Source organism: Pseudoliparis swirei, chromosome 19 (assembly GCF_029220125.1).
Source record: "Pseudoliparis swirei isolate HS2019 ecotype Mariana Trench chromosome 19, NWPU_hadal_v1, whole genome shotgun sequence".
In the NCBI taxonomy this organism is placed as follows: Eukaryota; Metazoa; Chordata; class Actinopteri; order Perciformes; family Liparidae; genus Pseudoliparis; species Pseudoliparis swirei.
In genome coordinates this window covers 18,774,389-18,797,672 of record NC_079406.1, presented here as the reverse complement: position 1 = coordinate 18,797,672, position 23,284 = coordinate 18,774,389, and the positions used below count along the sequence as shown (strand labels likewise).

At 42.6% G+C, this 23,284-nt stretch overlaps 1 protein-coding gene across 4 annotated transcripts; it reads right to left on the bottom strand.

The window, feature by feature from the left end:
- Positions 1 to 656: 656 nt before the first annotated feature.
- On the bottom strand, positions 657 to 23,113 carry arhgef6 (Rac/Cdc42 guanine nucleotide exchange factor (GEF) 6). 4 transcript variants are annotated; one of them, XM_056439272.1, is made up of 22 exons: positions 22,861 to 23,113; positions 21,747 to 21,830; positions 19,943 to 20,027; positions 17,496 to 17,617; positions 17,010 to 17,214; positions 16,856 to 16,908; positions 16,551 to 16,645; positions 16,262 to 16,357; positions 15,194 to 15,316; positions 13,505 to 13,643; positions 12,968 to 13,027; positions 9,922 to 10,068; positions 8,836 to 8,922; positions 8,563 to 8,644; positions 7,986 to 8,101; positions 7,656 to 7,829; positions 6,657 to 6,677; positions 4,639 to 4,735; positions 4,357 to 4,455; positions 4,135 to 4,234; positions 3,923 to 3,995; positions 657 to 3,165 (listed from the first exon to the last, which is right to left on the bottom strand). In XM_056439272.1, exons 1-22 carry the CDS (start codon positions 23,023 to 23,025, stop codon positions 3,043 to 3,045), a joined length of 2,346 nt encoding a protein of 781 aa, XP_056295247.1. In that variant the 5' UTR covers positions 23,026 to 23,113; the 3' UTR covers positions 657 to 3,042. The 4 variants fall into 4 exon arrangements, with proteins under 4 accessions (XP_056295247.1, XP_056295248.1, XP_056295249.1 ...); XM_056439273.1 differs by having other exon boundaries at positions 3,923 to 3,977; positions 22,861 to 23,112; XM_056439274.1 differs by lacking the exon at positions 6,657 to 6,677 and having other exon boundaries at positions 22,861 to 23,112.
- Positions 23,114 to 23,284: the final 171 nt, after the last annotated feature.

Below are 23,284 nucleotides of genomic sequence, written 5' to 3'. Positions count from 1 at the left end.
GGATATTTGAGTTTTCTTAAGCTGTAAGCCATAATCAGCAATAAATCAGAATAAAAGGCTTGCAATATTTCAGTTGATTTGTAATGAATCCAGAATGCATGACATTTTTGTTTTTTTAATTGCATTACAGAAAATAAAGAACTTCATCACAATATTCTAATTTTCTGAGACAGTCCTGTATATATCTATATATAACACATGGACACACTAACACCTCCCTGTGTGCGTGTTGAAAGTGCTCGGTGGGTAATGTTACGCTTCTACCAGCAAGTTTAAAGTCAGCAACTCAAACATCACACAACTGTCGTGGAGCTGAGCCGGATGGAAAGTATGAATCTCTATGGAGATGTGCTCAGAGGCAGAGGCGGCACACTTCGACAGGATGTCATCTGTTCTTCACGGCTTCTTCCATCCTGTGAACGGTGTCTGGCTACCGAAATCTGAACAACCCACGAATTCCTGAACCGCACATGTGCCGAATGCCGCATGGAAAAGGCTGGCTGGGGTGGACGAGGGAACAAGCCATTCTTACCATGCGGTGAGATAAATATATATATACACATATATATATATACAAATATATATAAGAGAGTGTGTGTGTGAAACCTTTGAACGGTTTTACATTTCTCGCTTAGTAAAATTAATGTCCAAAAATATTATATTAAACTTTTAATAAAAGAATGACCATACCAAACACAATGTACAGAGTGTCTAGAAAAGAAAAAAACATTACAATACTTGCAGCAACAATAATTGCATAGAACAACCTGCCAAACAATACACACAGTGGTCTGGAGATAAACAAGATGAACCCGGAGCTCAACCTCCCACCAGTAAGTGCTCGCTGAGGATATTTGGAGTTGAAAAAACTAAAGTATGTGGTACGTAATGACAAATATTTAGGATACACGAACAGCACATGTGTTAATCTCAACAGGGAACACGTTATCAGACAGAGACACACATTTGAACTGGAAGCAGAGCTTCTGTAACGCTGAGGTGAGTCTGGCTGCCAGCTGTGCATCCCATGAGGAATAACAATTAAAGATCAACATTTGTACAAGCTGATGTGCCCTTGAGCAAGACACCATCTCTGCTGCAGAAGTACCAGCGCCGCCTTGTACCCGGCACAGCGCTCCACATCCATGGAAAGAGGTACACGCAAAAACAGCCCTTCCCAAGAGTGATTGCCCACCACTACATGAATATAAGATTTTGGACAATGCGTGATGACAATTGGGACCTGTACAATACCAAGAGACACGATTAAATAAAAGGCAAATGGAGACATGATGACAAGCCTATAGTGTGGTGGCTTAACCACATGGTCCGGACCGTCTTTGGTTAATAAATTGGGTTTATTCTTTTTCATTTTTTTAAAGCAATTTCTCCAAATCTGGCCTTTCATGTCGAGACTCACCCAGAGGTCATCGAGAAAAGCAGTTACTTATTGCCTTTCAATAACACCCACAGCTGCTCTGCAAGAGTAGTGCACAGTGTTGACATCACACACTCAACCTCACGAGGAAATGTACCGCAGTGGCTCTCTGTAAAGAGGCTGCTTCCTAAGTAACACGCAGCGCCCTGGATGTTTTCCAGACCCTATATATACCCATTAAGCTTGAGCCTTTCTTTTTGACATATTACAACAAACCCCCTGTGACACTTTCTTTACAAGTCATGCATTTAGTCCCAGTCCGGTCTTAAACTCTTAAGTTTATCGACCCCTTCGGGAGGCACTTGAACATTTGAGCTCGACTCTAAACCCACAAATAAATCTCTCGGCTTATTTCCCGTCTCCTTCCGCTCTGCAGGACCCCGTTAGGAGGCCACAGTCAAGTCAGACTCTTTATTATAGACCTTTCTTCTCTTTTGAGACGAAAAAAAACTCTATTCTCCCTTTGGCCGAAACGAGGCTCGTTCCGCCTTTACTCAGCAATGTAGTTTCATAAATTCCAGACGGATGTAAAGGCAGCAAAACTATATCAATAAGGCTAACACCACAATTAAATGCTTGGGTGAACAATAAATAATGAATATTCTTTTCAAATGAAAAATAAAGCAAGGCTATGTATTTAATATGTTAAAATCATACTTGAATATATTTTAGTAAGAAGAGTAAGGGTCACATCTGTTGTATTATTTGCGTTCTCTTGTATATAAATGATAAATCGTTATGCCTTTTCTCTTTTATCATGCAGCTGCATCCCTGATAGCTTTGGACATATATATATATATATATATATATATATGAATATCTTGATTATCACATTTCTGATGCAGATTTCAGACTGTAGAAACGCTGTACATTCATGCAGACACGGCTGCTTTTGGAAACAACTGACTGCAGCATGATGAGCGACCCTGTTTGAATTGCTTAAACCAAACGCCGTGGAAACTTGGGATGTGAATGTCGAGAACGGTACAAAAATGCAAATCGCACACGCTTATGAAAGCTCAGTGAATCCATTTCCCCACTGGGTGACCTCGTGACAAATAAAACATTCATGACGCAAAGAAAAGAAAATCAGTCCCCTTGGTAACGGAAGTGCATGCAGGAGAACACCTATCGGACTCGATGGCTTCATACTCCTTTTCCATTTTCCGACTGAAGCAAGAGAAGCGGCGGGGATCGCATGTTTTTCCTCGTCCCAAATGGTCCCATTTGTTGGGGGAGTGTTCACAGTGCCAGTCGCCTCGAGGCAGTGAGTTGGAAACATCCCACTTTACCAGTCTTGGTTTCGCTGAGCTGCTTTGTGGACAAGCATATGTCTGGTCTCATCTCGTGAGGCCGGATCAGGAAGACGGATTGCAAGTCATCAAAAATGTCAACTCAAGCTCCAACACTTGAAACGTAGAAACTACGAGCATCGACGTCAGCGAGGGAGTTCCACACGGCTGTGTGCGATTGAAATATGGAGACGCTACATCGACAGATAAACAAACACACACACACCTGACCACCCACAAGCACGCTTACATAAATGTACACACACACACACACACACACAGAGAGCCACACGAGGACGAGGATGATTGTGTTCAGTGGCCGCAGTCGTCCCTCGCACTATCGTTCTTCTGCTTGGCCAGTTTCCGGACCACTCGCTCCAGCTCTTTGCGAGACTTCTGCTCCTCTTCCAGAAACTGCTTCATCCACTTATTCTCCTGTAACACATACAGACAATGACAGTTGTTGACAGGTTGTGTTCAGCCCCGTTCCCACTAGACTAAACCCACTAACACATGGCTTTTGAAGTAAATATATCATGAATAAAATCAACAAAGATATGGACAATTATTACGATTCATTAAACATAGAAAAAGAAAATGTTCATTCTCTTCAGACAACTTAATATATACCTCGCTGATTATGGAAAAAAAAAAACTTCATTCAAACTTGACAGACATCCGAGGCATGCTCAAGTTTGAGAGTTTAAACGAGAGTTAAATGAAGAGTAGTAACCACCGTATCGTTTTCCCTGTTTACGAAGCGTTACCCGCGTAATTGTGACGTCAGATGTGACACAAAAAAGGAAAAGGAACACACGTCGACCGGCCATGAAAGAAGAGTCCATTTTCATCTGGTTTGTCAGTTGTTATGAACGTGCTTCTTTTTGTGGAAAAGGTTTTCACTTGCAAAAAAACTGGTATATCCAGTCGATAGTGAAAGTTCATGACAGATATATTAAATCTGCATCTCAATTGATGTTAATATAATTTTCTTTTTAAATATACCAGGTTCCCGTTTGCTATAAAAACAGCTCATGAATTTACTGCATCAGTTTAGCCAGATACATTTTCATATGCTGTTGAAAAAGACATGTTATGGAAGCAAAACAGTCAAAGATTGGAAAACAATGGCCTGAACACATTTAGCACATTAAACACATTTAGTACATTAGTCATCTAAATTCCCGCTTACCTTTTTCAGGTCATGGACCTCGTCCTTGAGAGCATACACAGCATCCACCAGACTCCTGAAAGAAACACAAAAACTATTGCTCGACAACATCAATTCTTTCCCCCCTGTCATACTGTGTGAAGACGCACGCCTCCACAGCCTGAATTAAATCAAGATTTCTGAATCTAGTTACAGATTCAGTGAAAAATTATAACAAAATATAACACGCTTACTTTTCCTCAATAACTGTCTGCCCGTTGCTCTTCATCTCCTCCACAATGATCTTCTCTTCCTCTGGCAGAAGCACCTGAGGGACGCACTCTTTCCGCACCGCTGCACGCACACACACACACACACACACGCACACACACATTAATGAGGAGGCTTGATTTACAGTTTCATCAGCTGCTGAAGATGTGCAATCCAAGAAGGCGTTAGAGAAACATTGTTCTTACATAAACGCACACCCGTGGTGGTCTGGTGCAGGCTGGCCCCCGTGCAGTACGCCTCGATGACCCTCAGGATCTGAGCGTCCTCCTCCAGCGCCGCCGTGCCTGTGACAACCAGATGGGGTCAAAATCATAAATACTAACTTAAATGCTTCATTCAGCAGATGTCACAAACATTCCTGCTCCGCAGATAGAAATAAGCCCACACACTGAACATACAACGACCATACATGTGGACAGGCCCTGTATTAAGCCGCCTCTCGTTTTATAGAAAGATAAAACTCATACTTTTCCTCGTTTGAACTTCGTCATCGGAGTGCTTCCGCTCTTTCTTCCTATTGCCTGGCAGGAACTTCTTTATGGGCCGTGGGCTCTTGCTGGAGTCCTGGAAGAGTCCAACATCTAATTCAGTACCTCTCTCTAAACACGTACAAACACTGCACTGCACACCTGTGAAGCTGAGGTACCAAAGCAAACAGAATGCAAGCTCACAGGGACGCGCATCCCGTGTAAACAAACATCAAAAGGACAAAACTCTATCAGCAAACAAGGCAGCAAGCGTGTGGCGATGGCCGAGACCGACCCGGCCCGGGGACGGATCTGTGCTACCCGGCCTAACACGGCGTCCAGTAAACTAAAATCAAACACATCTTTTCACATCACTTATCAGATCCAGAATATTTTAGCCACCACTGACGACCGTCAAGGAAGGAGAAGCTTTACCTGTAGGATACAGTGTTGACAACGCTATGGGAAAGGAAGCCGAGATGGAATTACATGAATTTCTACGGGCTTTCCAGCCACAATGATGCAGTTTTATGAATGTGACACTTTTTTTTTTTTGCTGGTAGGTTGAGTAGGTCTGATAAAAAAAAGCTCAATGTCTTTTTTCTCTCCTGCGCACAATAAAGTTGAGATGGGTGGAGGTGACTTATGACACATAAACATCACAGTCTTATGATACCTCTCATGAAGTAACTTGCTCCATGGCTTAGTCGAACACGCAACAGGGAAATAGATAGTAAGCAATGGTCCGTTTTAGTAATTTATGGAGAATTCACTTGAAAAACTCTACCACGGAATGCGAAAAGTCGCTCATATGAAATCAAGGAGGAATAATTGATCAGATTACTTAAAATATAAAATGGAGAGTGGGATTGTGGCACAATTTCCCTACCTTTAAGGGGGATGGAGAAGGTAAAGGATCAAAACTTCACCGACTACAAGTGATCGACTACATTGGTGTCGAGTGATGTGCAATTTTTGTCAAGATTTAGCTCCATGAACCTGCTTGGAGTACATTAATTGTGTAATATACACATTTATACACACATTCTAGGACATTTTAGTCACTTTAAAGAGCAGAAGAACACAACACTTTAAGACATATGATGGCCTTATGGAGCGGTTTTGTCCAACGTGTTAAACAACTGACACAGAGGAGTTCTAGCATTCATTGGAGTTTTGTTTAAAGCCGCCGGGCCGATAATGAATTGCACATTATTATGCATGGAATGTAGCTTCAGTCTGGTTCTCCAGGAACATGCAATCAACTTAAAGCCCATTTTCAAAGTGCATACACGTTGTTCCTAAGCTCTAAGACAGTCCAAAAAGATTCGTAAACATGAACAAGTCTCTCACAATTTCAAAAACTTGAATTATAATTTGGGATGTCATTAAGTATTAGGTCTGGTACTGCTCAATATACAATGAATAGACCATTTGAATGGAACAGCATTGCACAGCAACAGCTTGTTTCCATTAGATCTCCAGTAATTTAATGTGAAATGGTCTATTTAGAAAGATGTTATAGATGATGTGAGACATTAGCTCATGTTCACAAAAATGTATTGAACTTTCCTAGGATATAGAAATAACTACATCATAATTAGAATTCATAATTTAGTTGGTGTCCCCTTTAAAAAGAGACGTGATCTTACCAATGACAGCATATTTTGGCTGCTGATTATTCAAACTGTGACACAAGTGTAAAGTAACACACTCAGGGCTGAATGATAGGAGACATCATCTGTGTAAAAAAAATGCCTCCACTGTTGCATGAGAGATGTTTTTAACTCGACTCACTAAAAGGGAATGAGAAAAAAAAAATGTAGAAAGAGCAGACAAGCAGGACCACAGAAAACTAACAGACGACAAAGAGAGAGGAGTGAAGCAAACGGAGCAATGGCATGCCAGCTCAACACTGGGGCAAACACACACACACACACAGGCAAAGCCCATCCCAAACGCATCCCACCCCCACCCCCTAGCCCCACACAGATAGAAACAGTGTGATCTAACCTTACCTTCATGATATAAGACATCCTCTACAGAAGGCAGGATGGAGAAAGAGAGAAAAAGGGGAAATGTGCATGAAAAAATACGATGAGAAAAGGGTGTGCTAGAGAGTAAATGGTTAACATTGTTATACCCCCACTCTGCCATTCACCTATTCTGTGTCTATGCAGAATAGGTTAATTACTAGTAAGGGAAAAAAAAGAAAGAAAGGAGAGCTATATGAAGAATCGAGCAGAAAGAAGGATATGCATTCAGAGGACGAGACATGCATTCTTTGCATGGCAGAGAAAAAAAGCCAAATAGCTTCTAGCCTCCTTCTTTCATTTCTCACAGTGGATCAAAAGAAGCAGCTTGAGTAGTATATGTTGGTAGTTCGTGTTAAAAATTACAGGAGATTAAATAGTTTTTGATTAGAGCTTTGAAAAAAAAAAAGAAGAAGGGCCCCGTCTCATGTTTACTCTATTCCACAGTGTTTACTGTAATCTATGCCAACTGAAAGATTTAAAGAGCTGGATGATGACTTTGTGAACGCCTCTCCCTCCCACGTTGACCACAAAGACAAGTAGCTTTTAACCACTGGCACCAGTCAGACCATGTTACTGGAATTACGTTCCCCAGACCGTCATCATGTCATGAGTCAGACACACTCGAAGTGTTTAAGCGATTCCATTTACTGTATTATCAATAACTTGTTGCGGCTTTTCAGCCATGTAATTTATTTAGCTGGCCCACACACAAAATACCATTCTGCATATATGAAGGGTTTTCACGTCCAGCACGTTAAGAGGTGTAACTTCACGTGTGTTCTTCGTGTTTTTGGTGGAAAGTATTGTGTAACACATATAGTGGAGGTCTGAATAAAGTAGAGGAAAGAAAAGGGGACACAGAGAGAGGCTTGAAATGGAGGAGGACTTCTTGCACTCTCTGACTAACAATGTACTGCTGTTTATGGAAAGATGCATACTAAGCTTGTGTGGGCTTGTTTGTGCGACGCGACAACCGCCTACCTCTTTGTATCCCAGTGCGGCAGAGGGTTTGAGGGGCGGAGCCGGGCGCAGGCAGCTGAGAGACCAGGGCTTGCTGGTCTTCGGCGGCTCTAGGGGGCCGCGACTGATGACGCTGCCCAGGTGGGACAGGTGAGTCGGGGTGCCGACCAGGCTCAGTGGCTTGCCTTCTGCAGTCTGCAAGAGAGGATCATAGGAAAGGAGACAAGCAAGTGTGTGGGAATTATTCACGCAATGAAAGATGAGTCTAATGTTTTTCACACCTCAGCATGTTGCAAGGTTCACTTTTAGTATTGTTTTGACAGTTTACTGTGTGTGTGTGTGTGTCCTCACCTTTGAGATAGTTCCTGCAGGGCTTCCTCCTTTGGTGTAGGGCTGAAGGTGCTCTAGCCATTCTTGTAGCTCCTGGGCAGTACTGCAGAACACTGTCATACGATCGGTCATGCTTCCTGCAGCACACAAACACACACACACACACACTTCTTTCAGTAAAAGTCACGCATAGCTGACAAAGGTCAGACCACAACTAGAACAGTCAATTATTGAAATGGACTTTTCTTTTGGAGGTCGAAGTCTACTTCACATGCCCCCCAAAATGTAGCAGCACATTGGAATAAATGCCACATGGACAAACTGTACACAAAGATGCCTTTTGATTTCATGTCAATATAAAAAATGGGATTTTTATAAGCCATTGTTCACACTGTGAAAGCTCAGATAAATCGCCCTTGTTCTGAAAGAAATGATGTAGCTTTTTAGCTACATAACAGTCCCGCAACTGTTTAGTGGGCGAATGCTTCATCTACGATTCTTTATTCGGGTGACTATCTAATACACTGTATTACTGCTGTATCCTCGACTCAACTGAAGAACATGAGACATCACTTTCTCCAGAGCTTCAGATGCAAACCTGTAATGTCCAAGGCATAGTGGCCATTGTCTGCGTCCTCTGCATGTCTCGTTACCGTGGTGCCTGCCAGTGGCAGTCTTCCCTGAATGGGACAAGCAAAAAGAGAGAAAATAAGACGGCCCCATATCGTAGGTTGACCATGTCTTCCATAACTTGTTGTGGTCTGAAATTAATGTCATTATGTGCCAACGAAAAATTCTAAATCACACAATTTGGAACAAAATACACATTAAGAACTGATGTAGGAGACATCCTGTGTACTGTGTTGCTCACCTGATAAATAAAGCCACTCATCCGGGGACTGGCAGAGAGCATGACTAACATAGTAGGAAACAGCATGAGATAGCGCTCCTCTTTTTCCTGCAAGGAGACAAAAAATGACTTGTTTGCAACGTGGCCTCATAGTTCATTCAATCAGTGAAAGGAAGATGGCTGCAGTTGAACCCGCTTATTATTATTATTGCTTGTCAAAAACCAATCGCGTCCTAGTTACGGGCACACCTTCTGACGCAAAACCATCATCAGAGCCGACACTAGCATATTTTAGCTCAAGGTAGCAATGAGGAACTGGTTTGGCAAGACTGACGATTGTTATGCAGATAGGAAATTAGATGGTGACAAAGACGTGGGGCTGAGTATGTTGGTTGGAAAGCGGTTAGCAGTGATAAAGATATAAAACAGGGCGAATCCAAATGTCTCTCGTGGGCTTTTTTATTTTCAACCACAGACTTAAAAATCGACCCCTGCACGGAAACCAGGCAAGAAAGAGGAGCTGGTTTGCAGTGTATGGCCTACATTCAGTTTCTGTTTTGACACACGAGGGGGATGGTAGATGACCAAAGAAGGAGGCCGTCGTTTTGCACAATCAGGCTTGTTGCAAAGTTAAATTATTCACATCTGTTGTAAATAATGACACTTCCAGGCATAAGGGGTTAAATCGTAATTGTGGGACTTGGCATGAGTCCAAAATTTAGAACACTGCACCTCAAGGTGCCATCTCCTGGCTGCTTATATGCAACACTCCATGCACGCTCAATCTATGGCAATATAGGAGGTAAAGAGATCCAAAATAAAGCATCCAGACTGTGAACATATTAGCCAATAAGAATTGGCCTTGTACCCAGTAGGCTTCATTGAGAAATGGATATAATCATATTAATGACAAAAAAAATCCCAAAGTCTATTAGAGATGGGAAAAGAGGCTCATGGAAGTCCATCTTACAGTCTTCTCTGTACATGCACAAGCCAATGTTGTTATTGGCAATCAATACATCCTGTGACACTTTTCCTTCCTTCCTTCGATCCTCATTGACTGAGTGGAACTCAGGTCATTCTAATCGACAGCTTTCATCCTCTCACCTCACTGGACCCATTTTTGATGTGGGCCTGGGACATGTAGGCCACGTGACCCAGGCTCTTCATGCTATCTCCCTCCCAGCCACGCACTGGTTCCGACAAGATCTGGAGCTCTAGGTTCTTGCGCTTCCGCAGCTCCTGGCACTGCGTCTAAACACACACACAAACACACCATTTAGTCAATAAAAATGCAAAAACATTATAGAATTTGAACAATAATATGTATTGGGCTACTTTGGATAGAATTGGACATAACTTAGAGCTGATCTGTTAATAGTTTTGCTGATATTTTTCTAGATTACTAGATTTGACATATTCCAGTCCAATTTACACAATGTCAAATATGTGACACACACTCTGGTTTCTTGTCTTTAAAAAAAAGTAATGAGCAGCAGGGATTTATTTCCCACCATGGATTATGGCTTTAAATATTAACGTGAACATTTACATTTTCTACTGTGAACATTTCTTTGATACCTTTTTGTCAGGTATATGGAGTAGCCTGTCAAATAAAGTAGCACATGTTCAGGTGCTGGGTGTTCTCCCTCCTCAAACAGGAACGAGTTCACGTCATTTTCCACTGCACATTGTGCAAAAATGAAGTTCTGAACACGGAGAGCTGCAGAGGTGTAACTCACATTTCATGAACCCCTGCCCACCCGACCACATAAAAACACAAAGAAAAAGGAGACTTTCAAATTTAAACAGTCAGTTTTGGGTGGCGTTTTTTCCCTTCTTTTCTGTGCAGCTCTGCTGAAGAGACATGCGAGTCACCTCATCTATTCTTACTAGGAACTCAAGAGGTATACCAAGGAAACTGTGAAGAGTGATGTTCACTCAGGTGCCGTGCGGTTACATCGCTTCTCATCCAACTCTTCTCTGTGGGCATTTCAGTTCACACGCACTGCAGGAACAACACGCTCATCACAACTCACAATGAACCCAAACATGAAACTGATTTTATTTAAGTAATCAGGTCAGTTAATGAACATTAGAGACTAAACGTATATTTGAAAAGCAAATTTACTTAAAGCTGGGTTTGGCAGTAGGGATGTCAGCGGTTAACCACAAAGGACATGTCTGACCGTTTATGCATGCCTAATGATGGGTTAAATAATAGTATATATATACACTACCGTTCAAAAGTTTGGGATCACCCAAACAATTTCGTGTTTTCCATGAAAACTCACACTTTTATTTATCAAATGAGTTGCAAAATGTATAGAAAATATAGTCAAGACATTGACAAGGTTAGAAATAATGATTTGTGTTTGAAGTATTAATTTTTTTCTTCAAACTTTGCTTTCGTCAAAGAATGCTCCTTTTGCAGCAATTACAGCATTGCAGACCTTTGGCATTCTAGCTGTTAATTTGTTGAGGTAATCTGTTGAAATGTCACCCCACGCTTCCTGAAGCACCTGCCACAAGTTGGATTGGCTTGATGGGCACTTCTTGCGGACCATACGGTCAAGCTGCTCCCACAACAGCTCAATGGGGTTGAGATCTGGTGACTGTGCTGGCCACTCCATTACAGACAGCAGACCAGCTGCCTGCTTCTTCCTAAATAGTTCTTGCACAATGTGGAGGTGTGCTTTGGGTCATTGTCCTGTTGGAGGAGGAAATTGGCTCCAATCAAGCGCTGCCCACAGGGTATGGCATGGCGTTGCAAAATGGAGTGATAGCCTTCCTTATTTAAAATCCCTTTTACCTGGTACAAATCTCCCACTTTACCAGCACCAAAGCAGCCCCAGACCATCACATTACCTCCACCATGCTTGACAGATGGTGTCAAGCACTCTTCCAGCATCTTTTCACCTGTTCTGCGTCTCACAAATGTTCTTCTGTGTGATCCAAACACCTCAAACTTGGATTCATCTGTCCATAACACCTTTTCCAATCTTCCTCTGTCCAATGCCTGTGTTCTTTGCCCATACCAATCTTTTCTTTTATTGGCCAGTCTCAGATATGGCTTTTCTTTGCCACTCTGCCTAGAAGGCCAGCATCCCGAGTCGCCTCTTCACTGTCGGCGTTGACACTGGCGTTTTGCGGGTACCATTTAAAGAAGCTGCCAGTTGAGGACCTGTGAGGCGTCTATTTCTCAAACTAGAGACTCTAATGTACTTGTCTTCTTGCTGAGTTGTGCACCGGGGCCTCCCACTTCTCTTTCTGCTCTGGTTAGAGCCCGTTTGTGCTGTTCTCTGAAGGGAGTAGTACACACCGCTGTAGGACATTTTCAGTTTCTTTGCAATTTCTCGCATGGAATAGCCTTCATTTCTAAGAACAAGAATAGACTGGCGAGTTTCACATGAAACTTCTTTTTTTCTGGCCATTTTGAGAGTTATCGAACCCACAAATGTGATGCTCCAGATAATCAACTTGCTCAAAGGAAGGCCAGTTTTATAGCTTCTCTCATCAGCAAAACAGTTTTCAGCTGTGCTAACATAATTGCACAAGGGTTTTCAAGGGTTTTCTAATCAGATATTAGTCTTCTAAGGCGATTAGCAAACACAATGTACCATTAGAACACTGGAGTGATAGTTGATAGAAATGGGCCTCTATACACCTATGGAGATATTTCATTAGAAACAAGACGTTTCCACCTAGAATAGTCATTTACCACATTAACAATGTATAGTGTGTATTTCTGATTGATTTAATGTTATCTTCATTGAAAAAAACAATGCTTTTCTTTGAAAAATAAGGACATTTCTAAGTGATCCCAAACTTTTGAACGGTAGTGTATATATATATATATATATATATATATATACTATTCAACATGCAAACAATTTGAGCTGTTCAAACAGGATGCATCGTGACCAGGGGCCATCTTAAGGGCCGTGCTTTGACACAATACATTGGCTTAAATTGTGTTGTAAAAATAAATCAATGAATGGACGAAAGAAAGAAATTACACCCTAATAACTGCGAATGAAAGAGAGACTTCCTGCGCATTTTACTCAGCCTTGTTCTGTTCTGTAAAAGCCCAATCCCCGGTAAAGATGAACAAAGATAATATAGTTACTCCCCTGGACATATCCAGACTTACCACGAGGTTCCTAAATACTGCTGTTGCCTTTACAATGTCAGCATAGTCGGGGTGGGCTTCCTGTGGCGGAAAAATAAAACAACACATCAACAAACAGCCAAACTCTACATGTTAAAGCACATGCTGAGCATGCTGGGATATATGCAGGAATCCGAGGTTGAAAGAGATAAAGACTCAAAGGTTTTTCACTTTCCATGGACATACATTATCAGACATGAGTGGCCATTTAGTTGTTGAGCTAAAGATATATATATATATATATACACACACACACACACACACACACACACACACACACACACACACACACACACACACACACACACACACACACACACACACACACACACACACACACACACACACACACACACACACACACACACACACACACACACACACACACACACACACGTTACAGATATAAATACAACATTCTGATAGTATTTTCAATTCCTGTATTAAATAAATATATGTTCATTTAATATAATTTCAGTATATAATTAGACATGGTAAGTGCATTTCTATTTCATGTACCTCCACATGTCTCTCCAGCTCCTGTAACAGCGTGGGGTATTTGTCGAGCCTCATGAAGGGCTTACTGAGACTGGTGGTCAGGGTCAGGATCCCTGGAGAACTGGCTCCTTGGCTCTCCATGAACTTGTCGAGTTCCTCACTGTGAGACACAAAGTCAGGGATGTTTTTTAGATACTTTAATTGGGAGAAACTACAGAGGACAGAGCGCCACTGCACAGGTCAAGGCTCAAGGACCCTTCAAAGATGCAGATTTATGATAACGAGAACTTGATGGTACCATAAAACCATTAATGCTCCCACAAAACATTGTATTGAATATTTATTTCAATATAAAGTACTGGAATTTATATATTTTGCAGACATAAATGATTTAATCGAGTCAAAACTTATTACAAATAAATATAATTTAAAAATTAAAGGGCATCCTTCAAATAAAAAAGGTAAAACTACGTCCTGTATGGATTTGTTGCATTATGAAAAGCATAGAAGCAGAAATTCAGATTCCGTGACAGCAAACCGATGAAATAGAAAATATCGAACAACTTTCTAAAGGTTTCCATTTATTTGTCGTTGCTGTCAGAACCACAAACCCGATGACAAACACACGCATCATGTCACAAATGAGGTCAGCTTTGTTTGTACTTTTCCTCCCGCTATACTCTCACTTCACTGCAAACCTAAAAATGTGATTTGAAAGTAACACCATTCACGGGTTTCCATGATTCAAGACGTCAGTCATACGGTATCCTGTAGCAACACTAACTGGTAACATTGAGTAACAAAAAAAGGCGCCTGCAACTGAAAATACAAAAAGTGATCAAAGTGAAAAGGCACCTCGCTTTTGCCTGTCAACACAACCACAATGACAACGTATCCTGTCAACACTCTGCTTCCTGTGTGGAACTCAACTTCATCTGCAGGTCGCAATGTAGAATCTGACCGGCCACTTCGACGTTCCTCAATATCAAAGAAACGTTGTTTTGCTATTTCACAGCGACTCGGATTAAAAACCGCCGGCCCCACTCAATGAGCATGACGCTCTGTAATAGTAACTGGGTTGAAGAAACCTTCAGCACAAGGGGGGGGGGGGGGGGGTGTCACTGCTCAGACAGAGCGAAGCCCCACGGTCACTTACGGATGGGAAGCCTGACACCTTGTGGTTAGAAGTTGAACTATCAATGAACCGCGTCAACTCTTCTCTAATATCTAAAACAAGTTACATTTAGGTTGGTTATTTTAACGTTTTCCAGCCTGTTTTCCCTTGACCCGATTTACACAATAAAGGCTGAATGTCTGAGCGTTTTGAGCAACTCAATCAAATAGTTATTATTCTGTCGCGGATGGTTTCATTGAATACATTTTAAGGGCAGGAAGAGGTCAAACAAGCAGAATATTATTTTTTTTCTTATTCCCTCCCCAAGAAATCCTCTCATGACCTCTTCAATCTTGTGAACCGTGCTGGTTTACACCAGAGTGAAGAATGTCATTTTTGTTTGCAACTCCATAGTTGTATCCTTCATTAGTTGAGTCTCATGAGGCTCATCAGTCAATCAAATGCCTGAAAATTAGGCCAAATGATTCTACACTGTTGGTATGTGACAGCAGGGCATTTGCATTATTCATCCCAATTCTCAAAATGTCTTCATGATTAAGAATCTTGTTGCGGTGAACGGCTGTGGTGTGACTGACCTGTGGTCAGTGAGGATGCAAACCGCTGAAGGATGGCTGGAACAGTAAGTCAGGTACAGATTCTTGATCTGACACATCTGGTTTAGATAGCAGCCCGCCACTCGCTGCTGGCCCTCGGGGACTCTGCAAGGACAGGAGACAACGGTTGGAGAAAGAAGGAGGAGAGATTTGAGAGCGAGAAGAGCGATGTAAGAGACTTTCTTCAAAATGTCTTTACATTTAGAGATTAATTCTTGGGAAGAACTTGATAATTGTAATACAATTTAAATCCATCCCTGTTCTTTGTACTTTGCTGGAGCAACGACATCATCATACAAGAAAGACCTGTTTCATTAAATGTAATCCTGTCAGAGTGATTGAAAGTTTGCAGGGATGATATACTGAATAGTCGTGAATTTAGACTGTCAAAAGATGATTTACTGACGACAAGGGCGTTCTGACTAAATACAGTTCTTTGGCATCCACCTGCTTTCTCGTCGGATTAACAGAGCACCACAAAATCAGAATTAAATAAGATTTCTTAAACTGAATTTGGTAGCGATTCCCAGGCCTTGAGTGGAAATTATATAGTTTTAAAGAACTCTAGATCCATACAGATAACGTAACTTCTAAATGTATAAATGCATTGTTATTTATCTTGAAGGCAGCCGTTTGCTTCCAGAAGCCTTGGATGTCAGAGTTTCCCCAACTGGTGCATGAATGCACCAAACCAATGTTTGCAAACATAGTTAATATATTGGGCTGGATTATATTTTATTTTTTCAATCTTTGCAAGGTATCTGGGCCATTTAAAAAATAAATAGGAGGAAATGTCTGAGAGGAAGAAAGTGAAATATGGTATGCTTTGGGGAATATGTATGGTACGTGTGAGGTGTAGCAAACGACCCACTATGAAACATAAATGAGTTCGAGAATGGTCTTCTAAAGACATTTCATCATGTACAATACAAGCGCTGCAGAGAATACACTGTGGTCCAAACTTTACTCTCCACTAAAACAAGTTTATTGACAATAAATTGACCGAACTGCAAAACGTTTCCATGGAGGTCGGTGTCCCGCATGACTTACTTGGTACAGTCCTCCAAAGCCACACACAGTCCCTGCTGGAAGGTGAGTATCTCCTCCAGGTTTCCACAGAGGCTAGCGCTTTCCGCACTGCTCAGCCTGAACACACACACACACACACACGCACACGCACACGCACACACGGCGTAAGCGGAGACACTACTACTACTCTCCAACAGGCATGTTGAAATATTTACTTATTTACGAAATGTTAATTTCATTTCTAGAATACGTGTCTAGAGTCACACATGGCCCTCAGGATTAGATGACATCTCCTTGTGGTCGCCCTTACTTGTCGCCGGCTTGCAGGGCTCGTAGATAACAGCTGAGCACCGTTTGTAGTTCTTTGACAAACTCCCGCTCATGTTCCAAGATGTCCTGCACCACCTGCAAGCGCGGCACAAACAGCAGAACTGTTCAGGAATGCACAAGATTTCCTAACTGGTTTAATGTTCCAGGTAAAACTAGCTCATAATTGGGAAAAAAAATCTAGATTTTTTTTCTTCTTGTTACTCCACAATACTACATCAGTCCTCTTGGTATTGTTAGTTCACTTAAAGTGTGAAATGTGTCAACGTTAAGAACTAGATAACTTGCCACACTGTAGTAGTTCTTGGTCAGCTGAGTGCCTTTAGGAGACAATGGCTTCTCTGTAGAGGAGATCAATCAAAAGGATGAGCACATTTGTTATAATCATCAAAAAGATGGAAAAAATAAACCATTGTAGTTACAAAGAAACAAATCATCTCACCGCAGGGTTTGATTTCCCGGACGTAGTTGCTGGGGAACCAGCCCGTCTTGCCGTTGAGTGAGCCCTCCCACCATCCGCCCTCCTCCTGCCGCATCACGTGGATCAAGTCGCCTTTATTAAACGACAGCTCATCCTCGTTGTTAGGCTTGAAGTTGAAGCGAGCCTTCACCATCAGCTGTCCTCCTCCACCATTCTCAGACATTTCCTGTTAGAGAGACGGTCAAACACGAAGCTCACTGCGTCAATCTGCAAACACATCTGTGTTTGAACAGATGTAGGGGGGGGGGGGTAACTTCTTTAACCTGCATATTTGGATTTAAAAAGTAAGTTTGTGAGGAAATGATATTTATCTTTATGCAAGAGAGTAAAATGTGTAGTCATCGGGGGGTAAACAACAACAACTAAATGACTGATTCAGGGTTTTAGAAATGAGGTGAACAAGCCTGAGCAGTGAGTAGAGAAAAGGAAATACAGAAGGCACCGTACCACTGATTTGGATTGTCTACGCAGAGAGCCTTTGGATTTGGCCGAGGAGAGTGTGTGTGAAGGTGTCGACTGACTGGGAGAGTGAGAGCCGGACTGCGAACATGACCTCTCAGCAGCACATTCTATGGACACAGAGGAAATATTTTACTTCGGTAACATTGACGTCCGAACTTGTGACTCCCTGGCCTTGTTCTCATCATGTGAACAACGCACGCCATCATCATCATCGTCGTTGAGGCCAGGGCACAAACTCTGGGTGCTGACATCTTGATGATAATTCATGCAAGTTGGTCTATTGCACTGCACATCGCCAGGAGATGTAGAACACACACACACACACCTTAGTGATTGCTCCCGCTGTCTATATGTTGGTTCAGCAAACAATGTTCTTGTTTAACATAATTTCCTCGTCCCTTATCTGAAGTGCAGTTTCATTGGGAAAATAATTGATGCCACCCGACATGCGTCCCACTACAGTGTCGTGACTGGGCCTCTGCAGCAGAGTTGCCAGCTGTCCTGCAGCAGTCCTTGAGTTGCACTGACACAGCTATCAATGTTGTCACTAGTAGTCACTTGAAAAGTGACACATGGCAACCCTGCAACCTCTTACAAGCAGCAACACAATCAAAGCAAAATACTTCCTATCTAATGCCAACTGGATGCGAGCCAAGTCCACTGCCTGATCCTACACAGGAGAAAGAAAGTAAACAAGCAGTTCCCCATCAGCCTTAACAACCTCTTCTTCAGATCCAGTGAGGAGTTCAGATCCACGCAATCAAACTGACAAATGCTATTGTGCACTTTCACTCACATGCAGTAAAATGTGCTACGGTAACACTTTGTGCAATCTGGTTTCATCCGCAGATCCTGTGGGATGTATGGGACAAGGAAGGGATGTCCATATGCTAAGAGGTGAGGGAGGGCGAACTGATGTGATGAGGGAGGAAGGGACCGTCTCCATGTGCTGCAGGCTGGACTCATGGTGGATCCCACATGCCACTCCCAACACACACAGACACACAAACACACACACACAGACAGAGAGAGAACAAGCCCTTCTGTCAGCTACCCTCTGTGGCTATGTGTGTATTCAGGCTATGTTCAAAAGTATTTAACCTAAACAAACATTCATTCTGAGAAGAGAAATGTCAGGAGCAAAGCCAGCACAGGATAACCAATGACAACACAGAGGCCACTTAGGTTTGATCATACCAACTAACTTGTGACTAATCCACTTCAAATCAAGTTCACTTTTGAAGATTGGAGAACAGCTGCTGGGCATAGCCAGCCTATCAAATATTTGCATATCAAGCAGAGCCAGAGTACTGAGAGAGGCTCCGAGTCCACATCTGAGATTGTGGCACACGTCCTCCTGTTCATTTAAGTGCACTCAAGAGATTAATCATGCATTAACAAAGTCATAGCCAATGTAACATGTCCCTGGAGGACGATAGAGACATATAGTGTTCAAACAATTAACTGATTAATTGATGGGTCAAACACCACACGCCGATGAATCAATTCAGTAATTTATCAAGCAAACGTGCAACGTATTTTCAAAAACTCGCAAATAAACAATGAGGATTGGGTGCCTTTGTCCATCATTGTCAAATCAATATCTGGGTGATATAACGTTAGTCAAATAAAACGTTCTGACATGTATTGACTGAGCAATCAATTAAACGGAGATGGAAATAATCATGAGCGGCAGCATCAGAATCACGTTACACTGTTCACATACAGTAATGTCACAAACATCCAAACAAATAGCCTGGAACATTATGATGAATCATGAGACGCGCAGAGGTGGCCAATTAACCCAGAAACGCTGATCAAATAACTCTGAAGGCCGCTGGTTCTCTGTTAGCTGGAAAGGAGAGAGACTGGTGTGACCTCTTCAGTGCCCCTAAAAGGACTCTGTGTGTGTGTGTGTGTGTGTGTGTGTGTATATGTGTATGCATGTGTGTGAGAGAGATATACTACATAATGCATTTTGCTTCATTCTGAGCGCAATCCAAATGTCAGAAAAACATCAAACGACCAAAAGAGAATATTTTTAAGGGCGTCTCAACGGATGCACATGAGTAAATATGGCACACAGCATGACACAAACACACACTGCTATGCCAGCTGCCCATAGATAACACACACACACAATCATCATTTACAATGTATGCATGTCAGAAGTCTGTGAAACCATCATAGCACACATGCTCTTATGTAGCTTGTTTAGTGGAATGTTTGCATCGAAGTGAAAGGGGAGGGAGTGTAATATACAGACTTCCATTGAAGTCATGAGTTATTTTCACACATCCGGCTACCGTAACGTGAGATCAGATGCTACGACTCACTTCTATGCTTCAATTTCGAGCGGACACGTTTTCATCGAGAACTCCTCAATATGAGCGACTGGAGGCGCACGGGGAGAGAGACTGCAAAGCTCTTACCTTGTGTGGCGAAGTTGACTGCCAGCAGAGTGGTCAGCACCTTGCCAAAGTTCTCACCAGTGTATAGCCACTCTGGTTCAAACCCCTGGAGGGAAAAGGAAGAGAGGGGAATGGATTAGACCAAAAAACCCAAAACACATCTGTTAATACAAGCCAGACTCCATCTGATGCTGAAGAAGAGGAAGTAACTATGAGACGTTCTTCTACTGATGGCACAGATCTGAGCCGTAAGGCGTGTTAGGTGGACAGCACAAACAATAGAGACACACGTGCACACAATTAAACTCACAGGGATTTGAATAACTCTATCACAAGACAGAGATAAAAAAGTGACATGATGAGCATGGCCTATATTGTGTGACTTAGTGGTTTGTAATAAAACAGACAGTGACACACTTATTTGCATGCAAACTACGATACTTGTGCACGTACACACACACACACACACACACACACAATCACAGTCACACAGCTTGCTCACTCTGTCCCAGACAGCCTATCTTCTTTCCTCTCGCAGATAAGGTTTCACATTTTAAATTAAACATCTTAAATATAGTGTTTGAGCCTTGGTGATGGGTTATGTAGAATCTCATCTCGAGTTAAAGTGAGTGTGACCATCACATCTCTACAAGATCAGCCTTAAGGTCAACATGATATCTAGATTTACTCTCTTACTTTAAATCATGTAAAAAAAATGATTTTGGTTTCGACAGTAGAAAATACTAGAAAAAGACTTTTGCATGGAAAAAAAACTAAATGGAGCCTGTAGTTCTTACATCACAATATTGATAGGGAATAGCTGTTGCCCGTATGGTCATCTAGACCATGGTTAGCGCCAGTCGTTTCAATGAGTCATGGTATGAATACATGTTACTCTGAATGACTGCAGCAGTTTGTAAAATATGAAAGAATTAATAATCTCATGCAGTTTATAACGCATTATAAAATCAGTGGCCTTGAGCAGTAATTGGTGCTTCCTCTTTCGGCATCTCAGGGCAGAAGTGAAAGCAGTGTGACTGCTCTCTTTGTGCAGTCACAGGACAAGGCAGCCACCATTTGCAATGGCGCGGGAAAAATAGAGAGAAGAGCTTCTCCAACTACAATCACATCACTGACCAAAGGATGGGTAGGGCCGGCTGTAGCACCACAGACATCTCCTGACTTATAACATTGGCCAGAGGCAAAAAATTCTGCTCATGAGCTGCTGGCTGGCCGCAGGTCTAATTATGGACAACGGCAGGGTTGCTGGATAAAAGCAAAGGGGACCTCCCAGACATAACAAGCCAGCTGGGCAGAACTCCTAAACTACTCCTGAATTAGCTGTTTAAAAGAAACCAACTGATGTGACTCAAGACCAGAAAAGATTATTTATAAAGCTGGAGGTTTCTGTCCAGTGTGGCAGAGACGGGCTGGCACAGAGACGGGGAAAACTCCCAACATCTGTGAATGATTTGAACATATTTTTAAGCAACGCAGCCCTGCGGTGTGGTGTATGCATATTCTATCACGAAGCAAACACACCAGTATAAACACCAAAGCGGTATAAAAGAGAACTTTTATTTGAAATAAAAAAGGAAGGAAGTCTTAAAGTAAGTTGTGGCTCATTGAAAACTCTTTAGTCAGAGCAGCACCCTCGTGTCTGGTGAGTGGTAGTGACTGACAGCAGGGTGAGCAGATCACAACAGAGCAAGAACGTGTTCAGGGGCTCAGGGGGTCAGTCAAGTAAAGAGAGAAAGAGAGAGATAACGCCATGTCCAAAGCATCTCACTTGTGTGCACGAAACCTGACACTCATTCCAACTTACCTCCACTTTCAAGGACGAGCATCCTCTTAAAAACTCCCTGCTATTGGTGATGCAGTCAGCTTCAGTTCTCGGATCCTGGCAATACTGAGCACACACAATAAACATACAAACGCAACCCACGGCGGATCAGACGCACGCTGGTGCCCAACGCCGAGGCTGCTGTCACACAGAAAAAGTAACGCTGCTGTAGCACACTGCACATCCGAATGTGATAACCGACAGTCAACTAAATAACTGGATTCTCTCTACGTCTCGCTGCGCGCATACGTAACCATAAACAACAGACTCTTTAAAGTAACCGGGTTCAAGCTCAACATCCGCTCACTTTCTAAACTTTCAAAATAAAGTTTCCCCAAAGGTCGAGTTACGGCGTTCAAAAGGGGAACTTTTGGAGGATACATTTCGTTTTTTACTGCTTTTGAGTTAAGTCCAGATTGCGTGACAAGGAAAAAGAAAGAGCAACACACTATGCAGGGTAGTCCATCATAAAAGAGAAGTTACTACTTCCGGTTTTATTCTAGTTCAGCTGTCTTGATGCCGCTTTTTCTCTCAAAGGGGGAGGTCGCATCGGTAAGAGCCGTTCAGGAGGAAGTGACGAACTGTCTTTGCAACTGTTATTTGTCATTATCAACGTTGTCCTCTCAACAATGCGTGTTGTTAACGTGGGGTAACACGTACACAATAAGTTGTCTAAAACCCCCGTGTAACCCCCTGCGCGAGCTATCCGAGGTGCTCCGTGTCCGATGTTTCACGCACTCTTCCGACCGAATCGGTCCCGTTGTGGTGGGTGTTTCAACCCGAGTCACTCGTCAAGAATGCGGAACATTTTTTCGCTCGCTTCTCACAGGAAACCGCATTTTACAATATCCCCAAGTGAAAACTCAACAAACGCAGCTTTTAAATCGGTGCCCGAGGCACCTCGGCAAACGCACAGGCGGCTATCAAAACTTAACGTCTCGAGAGCGGTGAGCTACACACATGAAAAGGCCTGCTGCGGGGAGAAGTTCTTCTCGGGTATCGTTTTCATCAAACCCCTCCCTTGCTTCCTTCCTTTCGCCCGGAGTCGTCGATCAGTTTGCTTGTGTTGACTTAAATAGACAAATCAACAGCTCACCTTGGGAGTGAAGCCAGGTATGAGCCGCTCCGCGAGCTTGCACAAGACGACCCCATCCTTCAGCGATGTTTTCAAAAACTCCTCGGGATCTGCTATATTCTTTTTCGGCGAGCCGAGCACTCCGAGAGATATTAACCAGGTTACCGTCTGCTCCTCTGGATTCATAGCTCCACAGAACGAGCATTGCCTAAACACGCATTGCTTACAAAACTTTGCACAAATAAAACTGGCGGCCTGTTCCGTATCAATATGAAACTCACATCCGCACTTCTGCTAGAAGTAAAAGTAAAAAAAAAAAAAAAAAAAAAGAGGCGGTGGGGGAAGGACGGCGCTGTTTCTACACGCACAACTGATGATCACCCCTACTGGCAAACAGGCACCTCTAGACAGGAGTCATTTTCCTCTGCAGAGGAGCTCGTGTTGG

Excerpts from the sequence above, each read along its gene's own strand:
- arhgef6 (XM_056439272.1), bottom strand. The coding sequence starts at position 23,025 with ATGAATCCAGAGGAGCAGACGGTAACCTGGTTAATATCTCTCGGAGTG. Across the intron at positions 6,678-7,655 it reads CCGCACTGGGATACAAAGAG|AGGATGTCTTATATCATGAA; the intron begins GTAGGCGGTTGT and ends TGCCTTCTGTAG. Across the intron at positions 4,456-4,638 it reads CGAAGTTCAAACGAGGAAAA|GCACGGCGGCGCTGGAGGAG; the intron begins GTATGAGTTTTA and ends TGGTTGTCACAG.